General features: G+C 38.7%; 1 protein-coding gene and 1 long non-coding RNA gene across 2 annotated transcripts in view; one reads left to right on the plus strand and one right to left on the minus strand.

Annotated features, from left to right (window-relative positions):
* ginm1 (glycoprotein integral membrane 1) overlaps positions 1-11,559 on the minus strand; it is an 18,004-nt gene that overhangs the window by 2,213 nt on the left and 4,232 nt on the right. The window contains exons 5-7 of the mRNA XM_014029694.1: positions 6,007-6,166; positions 5,686-5,933; positions 284-447 (exon numbers count right to left, since the gene is read on the minus strand). Of these exons, the coding sequence (XP_013885148.1) occupies positions 284-447; positions 5,686-5,933; positions 6,007-6,166 (572 nt within the window). The remainder of the gene's footprint in view (positions 1-283; positions 448-5,685; positions 5,934-6,006; positions 6,167-11,559) is intronic.
* LOC106533419 (uncharacterized) overlaps positions 349-11,559 on the plus strand; it is a 14,915-nt gene continuing 3,704 nt past the window's right edge. The window contains exons 1-3 of the long non-coding RNA XR_001312241.1: positions 349-484; positions 4,135-4,299; positions 4,496-4,600. This is a non-coding gene — a long non-coding RNA (uncharacterized LOC106533419). The remainder of the gene's footprint in view (positions 485-4,134; positions 4,300-4,495; positions 4,601-11,559) is intronic.

Below are 11,559 nucleotides of genomic sequence, written 5' to 3' on the forward strand. Positions count from 1 at the left end.
TGTTCTGGTGTTCTGATGTTCTGATGCTCTGGTGTTCTGATGTTCTGGTGTTCTGATGTTCTGATGCTCTGGTGTTCTGATGTTCTGGTGTTCTGAAGTTCTGATGTTCTGGTGTTCTGATGTTCTGATGCTCTGATGTTCTGGTGTTCTGGTGTTCTGGTGTTCTGATGCTCTGATGTTCTGATGTTCTGATGTTCTGATGCTCTGATGTTCTGATGTTCTGATGCTCTGATGTTCTGATGCTCTGATGTTCTGATGTTCTGATGCTCGTCACAACACTCACCTGTGGTCACAGGTCGGGAAGAACAGGTCTAAGATCTTCACGATGAACGTAGATCCAGCCACGCCGATCACAACCACCCACATGACCAGGAAGAAGAGGGGCAGTGACTCGGAGCAGAAGCTCCTCAGACGCTCCCTGACTTGCTCCACCCACTGACACACAGCCTGAGGAGAGCAGAGAACACCTGTCAGCCTGCTGCAGGTAACAGTGGGGTCAGGGAGAGCACTACTGAATCTGACATATGATAAGTTCCCAGAATCACAGGTGATGTTTAGGAAATACTGAAGTGTGGTTCTGTGTAAAAGTGATGAACAATAAACATCTTCCCTGTAGAGGATATGTCCTCCTCTAGTTTAGAGAAATAATATTTAATGAGACAGACTGATGAGCTAACAGCTGCTCTGAACCTGGCTTATTATACTTCACTAAAACTAACTAAATAACAAAAATTGAAATGGAAAAAACATTTTAGTTAACTAAAATAAATAAAAATGATAAATAAAATGAAAACATAACTAACTAAAACTGTATAATCTTTTGAACTTTTTAATGGACTGCTTTAACTCACAGGACCATCACAAGCTGGAGGACACATGGGCAAATATGTTTATTCAAACTATAAAAAACTAAAACTAGAACTAATAAAAACTAAACTAAACTAAAACTAAGCATTCAAAATGCAATAATAACTAATATAAACTAGCACATCCACTGTAAAAACTAATTTAAACTGAATGAAAAGAAAAAAGGTCACGATGAAATAAAAACTAAACTATAATGAAAACTCCTGAACTATGATAACTTTGGTCTGAACACAGTAAAGTGAGTTGTTGTCATCTTTAAACACCTTGTTTCTGCAGTAAATACTGTGATGTTACTGTTCAAAACAACATAAGGACCCCAACAGAGTACAGGGCCTGAAATTCACTTAAAATTGTGGGAAATCCCCCTTTACATGTTTCATAGCGGGGGGATTTATAGATTTTGGGGGGGTTATTACTTCTGAGTCTGACTACAGGTTTTATGTTGTGCAACAACGTATAATAAATATGTTGCTTTCATTTTCCTCCTCATGCCTTCCTGCTCTGTTAGCTGCTCTCTTCTGTCTGTTTGAAGACTCTTTCAGAACACAGAACCACTAACTGGATGAACAGCACATAACGTGTTGATGTTCCCCCAGCACATCAGAAGTCACCAACAGAGATATTCTCTTACCACGCTCACGTTTGCTTCCTGAAATTAAAAGAAATGTGGAAAAAACTCAGCTGTTCTGATTCAAGCTACTGAAGTCTGCAGCTGCAGAATAACTCTTGACTCTTGTTACTTATGTTGTAGATCAAAATACATCCAAGAGCATCTTTTTAGGGTTTTAAGTTTCAAAATAATCTGACTCTTATCAGTGTGCATTGCATGTGATTCATTTCCCATCCAAGTCATCTCAACTTTGCCATGCTTCTCCTCCTGCATACTTTGTCCTAGAGCTGCCATTGTAATTTATATCTGTAAAGCCCCTGTGCCAAATGATGGCTATGTCTTTTGGTGCCTGTAAAACTTATAGTTTTTGAAATATTAATGTTTAATTAATTATAATGGGAGGCAATGGGGCCTTGTAATGGTCCAATACTGCCCCAGCTGTAATCAACTTGGTACTGCACCATAGTTTTTTATATTTAATCTCAATAGCTCAGTGTTTACAATACTAATATGATTGTATTTTGATGTTTTACTATATCATTGTCTTAATACTGCTCTATTGTTGTAATATAATGCAGTTTAGTGTCAATAATTACATTGGCAATGTGGCCTCTTTCTGCACACATAGAAACCAACCCCTGGCACCACACCCTGACACAGCCCCAACATTCTAATGGTCTGTGTCATGGACTTTCATGTGGGAGATCAGGGTTCAAAACCCAGCTAACGCAACTTAAACAAAAAGTCTCTTCAAACTTCATATTGTCACACAATTGCCTTAATTACAAACACCTGCTGACGTGACAGGCACAAGCTGGTATAGAAACACATTTGAACTTGGTCAAAGTTCATTCTGCAAGTCCAATGCTGCAGGTAAATCCATGCTGCAATGACATGCAACATGGCAATGTACACTTGTTTTTACATTGTAAAAACCCATGTCTAGTTCTGATTGTATCTGCACTGCTGCGTACATTCAGTCAGTCTCTGAGCCAATAAAGTTTGTATTTATCTTCTCTTTTGTACGTATAAAGAGTAAAGAGCATGCATACCTCAAAAAGAATAAAATAAAAACACCCATCTGTAACATTTATTCAAAATACTCATAATTCTTTCATATTTCTAATCATACTAACTTTTGTAGAAACAAAATAACAGTTATGTAATATAAAAAACAAGCATAGAAAAACTTTCTTCTAATCACTGTGAAAATAATGTTTACCTACATTTAAATGAATCTAAAGGGCTAATGTTTCTGACTGTGTGTGTGTGTGTGTGTGTGTGTGTGTGTGTGTGTGGGACAGTGAGGAGACAGCAGAGCGCTGCGAGCAGGAGGAGGAAATTTGTTGTTTTTAGAAAGAGTTGCGGCTGGAGCAGCTTCTGTTGGCGTGTTTTGGGTGTGTTGTTAAAACACAGAAGTTATTTTTGGGAGCTACAGATAAGTTTGTCACTGTCTGCCTTGCTCCGAGGTACAGAGGTGGGGGAGTTTCAGCCCCCCTTCCTTCCCTCTCTCTGCCTCTGCGTGCGAACGGACCGAGGTGATCAGTTTTATACGGTCCGGGCTGTCATCTAAAAACAGTCCGATGCAAACATCCACATTATTACACATCACTGGAATTTATTGTTTGCAGGAATTTCCCGCTTTATAAAAACTAGATTTGTGGGAACTGATGTGCACAATACCTGCAATCCTGCAGCAACTTTCAGGCTCTGGAGTATAAAGATGTTTAGCTCTGTGGCAGCCATCTTAAATGACTTCAAACATTAATCAAATTCAGTTTAATTCAGTTTATTTCTATAGCTCTAAGTCACAACATACATTGTCACAGGGCACTGTACATAAAAAGAACAATGTAAAGAAGAAGAATCAATGATTACTTTCTGCCAGGTTCATTCAAATGTGTCCACTTGTTTGAGAGATTTTGCTAGCAGGGACAGTCAGTCCTGGTCCTGGAGGTCCACAGACCTGCATGGTTTACTTGTTTCTCTGCTCCAACACACCTGATATGAAGGAATGGAGGATTATCAGACTTCTGCAGAACATGAAGAGGTGATTCACTGACTGAATCAGGTGTGTTGGAGCAGGGAAAAAGTAAAACATGCAGGGCTGCGGACCTCAAGGATTGGAATTGACTATTCATACCCCCCTTCCACACACACACACACACACACACTTACTTGTATTTCTATCCTTATTAGGACCTTGTATTGACCACCACTCATTTCTGTAGATCCCACACGTCTGTGTCTAACTAAAAGAACAGTGACACCAGTAGAAACCCTGCAGACCTCCAGCTGAACAGCCCTGGTTTAGGGTTTCTTGTGTGTGTTGTTAAACTACACACAGACTTCAGGCTCACTCAGAAGACCCGTATCGTTTCTGAAACGTGTCCTGACCACCTCACTACGTTCAGAAGACACACGGAGGCAGAAGACCTGTGAGCTCTGTGTTCTACCTGCAGAGGAGGAGATAAATACTAGCTTTACCTGCAGAGGTACAGTATGCAGGTGTGTGTGTACAGAGTCAGCTTCTGTTTACACCAGGGGTGTCCAAACTACAGTTGGCCCACGGTACCGTTTTTATTGGCCTGCAGCAAATTCTGAAAATATAATTGAATATGGCCCGCACAAGAATTTTTATCTCAACTCTGTTGCAGTTCTCAGTTTCAACACTGGACGAGGAGAAGCAGCAGCAGCAGCAGCTGCGGCTCCATAAGCAGCTCCATAAGCTGTCGGACCTTTTTTTTTTGTCCGGACCAGCTGACCCACATCAACACTTATATATCCATCCAGAAAATCCAACTGCAGATGGTCGATTTCAGGTGAAGATCTCCTGTCCGTCTGTTTTGGTTTAATGGGCAACATTCAGGAAACTGTCTCGTGGAAAATGAGTCTCTGATTGGTTGATGTGACGCGTCCAGCAGCAAAAGTTCAGATTTTCCAACTCAGACACAAAAAGAATGATGATCCTGTTCAGCTCAACATACATGTGACCAAACATTTTCTCTGTTAAATCAGAACAAAAGCAGACTGAGAACCAGAATGACTGATAGCCATCTGTGACATGTCAGCCATCCTTCAATCCAAAGGACAGCTTCACTGAGTGCAACGTTCTTCACAGAGGTGAGTTACAAATACACACATTATTCATGTATGAATGTGTCTCATCATTACAGTAAAACTGATCCATTTATGTTTTCATTATACCAAAATGATAGTTAACCAACCCCTCACTTGACCTTAAAACCCCCTCGATACAACTTTACCCCCCCACCCCCCCGAACCCATGTGAAGACTAACCACAGTGACCTTATGTCCAATACTAAACAAACACTATTAGACCATTTGCACAGTTGGACTTCGAGTTCAGATCAACTCCCTGAAGGATGATTCAGAGAAAGTTTTTGAGTTTATTTTCTATAATTTGTATTTTCTGTTTAAGCCACAGGACATGCATGAAGATGCAGTAGACAGGCTTATCTTCCTCACCAAAAAATGTGCGGGGGAACAAAGACATCAAGAATGTACTTACTGACTTTGCTTGAATGTATGTTTTAAACAGGACTGTTAATTTTGTTTACACTAATTTTTAAACCAGCTTATTGTGTTTACTTGAAGCTGCAAATATTTTATTTGAATATTCATTGTTTAGAATGGCGGGACCTGCCATCTTGTTTTACAAGCATGATTTATAGGTTGTATTTAGCTGCACTTTGAATTAAGGTCAACTCCCAGAAGAGATGGTTCAAATAAGAGATTTTTTAAAAATATGTTCTGGAATTTGTGTTAAGAAAGCAAAGGAACGATGCAGATCAATTAAAATCGAAAATTGAATTTGGGATGAAAAAAAACTATATTTTTTAGGCCGTATGGCCCGGCCCTTTGTTTATTTTCTGTATTTGGCCCTGACTGAAACAGTTTGGACAGCCCTGGTTTACACTGACGACCCTAAAAAGACGTCCCTGCAGGTGATCTGATGAGTTCTCAGCAGCAGAGGTTATTTCCTGTTTCAAACTGATGAATGTTCTCTGACAGAGCACCTCCACCTGTGACTGGACCACCTGAGGACCAACAGCTCTCTACAGCCCTGGACACGTTTAATAAAAACAGACCGTCTTCATCTTGATGATGACATCATGTGGCACCCCTGATAAGGCTCTGACCCATGAGGCGGAGCCCCCAGAAGCTGGAGGCGGAGTTTTACTCACAGAGTAGGGTGATTCTGCTTCTTTGGGTGGACTTTCCATCTGGTTCTGGTTCCTGATGTGGGTCAGCTGACTGGGACCTCTGTTGTCGTAGTCGTCACTGTTTATGACATCAGACAGCAGGTCGGGGTCCATGCGCAGGGGGGTCTCTGGAAGCTTTCCTGGGGCTGCGATCTCTTCCTGGGTGGTCTCAGAGTGCTTCTCTGTGTGGGGGTACTGGCTGGTGGTCTGGGAGACCAGCTGTTCTTCATCTGAGTTCACAGAGGCAGAAGTAAGAGGAGAACGAACAGAGTGCAGCACAGAAACAACACAAGTCCTCCCAACCGGTTCTGGAGCTCGGTGGGTCCGTGACGACCACGTCCTGCTCTCTGGGAACCCTGAAGATCTCACTGTGGCCCATGGGGTAGATGTTGGTGAACTGGGCCAGTTTCTGAAAGTCTGGACTCATCAGGATCTTCACCTCACACATGTCAGGCTGCTGGACCTGAACAACAGAGGAGGGCTCTCTGAGGAACAGGTTCAGCTCCGTTTGTCTCTGCATCTCATTAACTTCTGCAAGTTAACCAGTTCAAGATGGCTGCCACCATTGATATATATTACTGGACTGGACATCACGTGACCTGGGCGTGGCTTCAAGAGGGATTTATGCATTGAGCTAATGCTAACGCTAACCACTGAAATCAATAAGCAGAACGTAGCGCGGTGCAAACACTTTATAAATTTACAAATGGTTCAAATACTTTGTTATAAACTACATAGATTGTTACAACATGTTTACAAGAGACAAAAGGGTTATGTTTCACAGGTAAATATTACACATATTTAACCTAAATTAATTATTTTAATGGTAAAACCTGTTTGTTAACATTAAACAGCTTCAATGTTCATGTTTAACCTTTTTTTTGATCAAGTTCTTTTTATTAAGTTTTTAACAAACCACAAAAAAGAACAGACTTACAAAAACACAAAACAAAACACACACACCCAAAATCCCTCCCATCCCTCCCCACCTATACCAGAGCTACTAACAAAACATAAATTCATCTTGTACTCATGTTTAACCTTTTTTAAATTGATTTTATCTGTTGTCAAATATATTGTTTACTGATATTAAACATGTAAATATGGACTTTATTGGATTGGTGANTCCACCATAGACTTTGAATGTAAACCTGCTGCTCCTGACGCTGAAATCGCGTTTGGTGTGAACGCACCATTAGAGTGTTAAAAGAAAATAAATTCCTGTATCCGCATCATGATCCAGAACATCACCAAAATTTAAAGGTGTGTTCCTTGGCACAGTACACACATGTGGTAAAAATGTCATGACAGTCTGTCCACAAGTTTGTGAGTAATGTTGTCCACAGACAGAACGACAGACGCAACCGAAAACATTACCTCACCCTTGGCAAAGGTAATAAAATGACACTCACGTTAAGTACAAATACTCAAAAACTGTACTTCAACATTTAAGATTTAATTTTTATGTTTTAGATTTATATATTTAGATTTGGGATTTATTATTTACACATTATTTGACATTTAAATGTAACATTAAAAATAAGCACAATGTAAGAACAGTGAGCTAAATAACATTTTTAACACTCAGAAAATGAACTAAATAAAGAAAATCTATTAGTGACATTTTAAAACATTTTATCACTTCACAGTTGGCGACACAACATTGGGCACTAAATGATGAGAACACAGTTCTGTCCAACTGTTCCAAATGTCTCCACATGTCCCAGTGATGGACTGGAGACATGTCCAGACCACCTCTGGCTCAGACTGCTGGACCTGAAACGAAGAAGTGGGTAAAGATGATGGTTAACAAAATATCTCACAAACCACTGAACAGATTTTACTGAAGACTCCAGTCGTCGGGCGTACATGAACAAATGATTAACATTTGGAGTTAACTAAATTAAAGATGGCTGCCACCTGATCAACACACAGATATAGAGTTGAGTCTTTTATAAATATGTAGCTAAAAGCTGCAGTGATGACCTGAAAGGCTGCAGGCCATCATGTAACGTGCTGTTGTTGCTTTTGTCCTGTTGTCCTCCTGTAACCTCTGCTTTACTCCAACAAGTCCAAATTAGTCATCACATGGGAAACAGGGGGCTGCCCTCACGCCCCCTCCCCCACCGCACAGATTTATGGAGCTAGCCTTGAACGCTGGCCTGGTGCTGGTGGAGCTGAGCCCACTCTGTTCAAGGAGAGAAACTGGTTCTGGTGGGATCTGCTTCTCATGTCCACCCCACAAACACAACAACATGACTTATGAGAGCAGTGATGCAGAAACATGGAGTCCTGCTACAAACACTCAGTCCTGTGAAGGACACCGCGAAGTTTACTCCACTCATTTATAACATCTGACTTTATTACCACACTGTAAATGTTGTTTACTTCGTTCTGTGCATTGATACATATTACTGGACTGGACGTCACGTGACCTGGGCGTGGCTTCAAGAGGGATTTATGCATTGAGCTAATGCTAACGCTAACCATTGAAATCAATGAGCAGAACGTAGCGCGGTTCAAACACTTTATAAATGTACAAATGGTTCAAATACTTTGTTATAAACTGCAGAAATGTTTACAACATGTTTACAAGAGATAAAAGGGTTATGTTTCACAGGTAAATATTACACATATTTAACCAAAATTAATTATTTTAATGGTAAAACCTGTATGTTAACATTAAACAGCTTCAATGTTCATGTTTAACCTTTTTTAAATTGATTTTATCTGTTGTCAAATATATTGTTTACTGATATTAAACATGTAAATATGGACTTTATTGGATTGGTGACCAGTTAGACTGCATATAAATTCAGACATTATCATGTAGACTCACTAATGACACTAATGTAATGATTGACCATCATAAACATAAACAGTCACATTGTCAGACAGGTCGGTTTATTCAGATATTTTCTACATCCAGTATTTGTGTTTTCCAACATTTCCAGAGAAAAAGGAGGAAAACGTGTACCAGCTGTGGGTCAGCTTCAGATACAGCCTGCATCATGTCAAACTGAAGAATAAATCTTTGTGATAAAAATAAATTCATTAAACAATTCTTTGTGACATGAAATTATTTGTATTTTTAGTTTGATTTTACTGATGTTAAAATTATTGTAGTTTACAGCAAAAACTTTTATAGTTGTGTATATATGTATACAAAACACACACACACACACACACACACACACTTGAAAGATTAATTTTATTATTTAAATGTCTAAGACTCAGTTGTGATTAATAAATATATGTATGAATATCCAGCTGTCAGAACTCATTGATCTGTATGAAAAAACACCTGTGAAATGAAAAATACTCAGTTTAAGCCCCTGTTTTAGTCATTTTAATTAATTATCTATTTTAAATTTCCATAACTATAAAATTCACAATTTCCTCGGCTTTATTTTGAACCATATATTATAAAAATTGAGCAAGAAATGAAGTTATAAGAGTTTTTCCTCAGGAAGACACCTCACAGTCCACTGACCTCCATTCATTGTGTTGAAGCTCCTCAGTGCAGAACAGAGCTCCAGTGTGGGCACGTTAATGTAGCTAGCAACACGCTAACCATGCCCAATCCAGTAATATATACAGTGGTTTGCAAAAGTATTCATACCCCTTGAACTTTTCCATATTTTGTCACATTACAACCACAAACATAAATATATTTCACTGGAATTTAANGTGTGTGTGTGTGTGTGTGTGTGTTTCTACACTAAGATTTGAATGACTTTATAAACTGACAAACACTGTTGATATAAAACCTGTAATTTAAAGCTGGTGGAGTGTGTTTTCCTGTGTGCACACAGTTCATCTCAGAGCTCTTCACACAGCGAGGTCAAGGCTCTTCAGGGTTGTAAGAAAACAAAATTCCTGCAGTGAACAAATATATATTAAAGAGAAAAAAACCAGAAAGATGTGATTCTATAAATAATGAGCTGTAAACAGATAAGGAGTTGATGTTCCTCACAGACAGACCTGGATTTATAACTAAAGTCTGTCAGACCAACAGTGAAGAATGAGACGTATCTGCTGAACTTACTGTTTGAACCTCACATTTATAAACTATTATTTCCTCTAATAAAACCACATCAGTTACTGTAAGCTGAAGTCTTCAGTTCATCCAAAGTTTTAATGCAGAGGAGTCCAAAGTGGGCCGTGTAAAGTTAAACATAAAAGGTGAGAAACTACACAAAACATTTAGATTAGAGCACACATGGATTTTCACAATTTATAAGAACACAAGTACTCAAATTTTAATTTATAAAAAGTCTCAAAAGCTTTTTCTGCTCAAGTGTCACATTTTCTGCACGTCCATTGGCTGACAAAAAACAAACAAAAAAGTGTCCTACCACACCTGGCTGCTAATTTTATCATTAAAAACAGCTTTACTTTAAAAGTATTTGTACTTCATGTACTAAATATTGTGTTTGGCTGCAGACCTCAGATTTCTCCAGTTTGAGCTTCTCTCCACCGGCTCCCTCACTCTTTTAATTCAATAATTGATTTACTTTAATGGACTTTTTGTTGTTTTTATGAATGAAATACATTTAAAAAACATAAATAAAAATAAATGTAGTTTCCAGATGTTCACAAACACATCTAAGAGCTTGAATACCTGAGAGTGATGGACCAATCATTGATCTGATCTTTTGACCAGGACTGAAACAGTCTCTGCTTCCTGGTCCAACAGGTCCTCACTGACTCCAGATGAAGACTAATCATGAAACTTTATCAGTTCATCCAGATCAACTGACTCAACTGATGTGTCTTCTCAATAACACTGAGTTAGGATCTGATAATAAATGTAATAAAATGTAAGTAGAATTAATTCAGTTTTATTTAAATAAAGGAATAAATGACTTTAGTCACTTAGGCATGAGGTAATTCTCACCGTTACATGTTGCAGCTATAAGACACAGCTAATGACTGGAGTTATATTTGTCCAAAAATCTTTGTTTTCTTTGTTTGAAGCTCAACAGTCAGAAATAAGCTCCTCCCACTCTGAGCCTTCCTGTTCTTTCCCAGCACACACCTGGGTGTTCAGTACTATCTCAGAAATACTACACAAAATTAGCCTTTTAGATTAAACATACACCAAATTAATACTACTACTACTACTACTACTACTACTACTAATAATAATAATAATAATAATAATAATAATAATAATAATAATGTGTGTGGTTCCTTTGAGCAGTTAAAACAACATATTCACATACAGAATAATAAGAGAGCAGCTAATGAACAGAAGAATATTATTATAATTTGTTCCCATGTGACTGGACTGGCTCTGTAAAATATCCTATTGATAAGGAGTAAAAATAAATGAACTATGATCTATACGATGGTTTGAAGTCTTTAAATTTCCTGTAATAAAACATACAAAGCTCCAAACAACCAGACTCCATCTTGAATTACATGATCTTATCCTGTGTTTTCCTTGGAGGTCGATAACAGTTTTTATTTATATAAATTTAAGAGAGGACAAATTTAAATAATCTGGTTAGTGACAATGCTTTTTAAAATAAGTCATATAAACTGTAAATTAAAAAGAACTAAAGTATCAGGATGACAAAAACAGAACAAATCTCCAGAAATTCTGTTCCTGCTTTGGGTGCCACCACAGGACTTTCAGTGCCCCTCCCCCAAATATTTCTGTAGACACCCCTGCTCTGTTCGTCCCATACAGACTGCATTTAGTGTGAGGAAGACCACCAGTCATCCTGAGCCCGGTTCTCTTTCTGTGAAGAAGACCACCAGTCATCCTGAGACCAGTTCTCTTTCTGTGAGGAAGACCACCAGTCATCCTGAGACCAGTTCTCTTTCTGTGAGGAAGACCACCAGTCA

The sequence above is a fragment of the Austrofundulus limnaeus genome, unplaced genomic scaffold (assembly GCF_001266775.1).
Source record: "Austrofundulus limnaeus strain Quisiro unplaced genomic scaffold, Austrofundulus_limnaeus-1.0 Scaffold942, whole genome shotgun sequence".
In the NCBI taxonomy this organism is placed as follows: domain Eukaryota; kingdom Metazoa; phylum Chordata; class Actinopteri; order Cyprinodontiformes; family Rivulidae; genus Austrofundulus; species Austrofundulus limnaeus.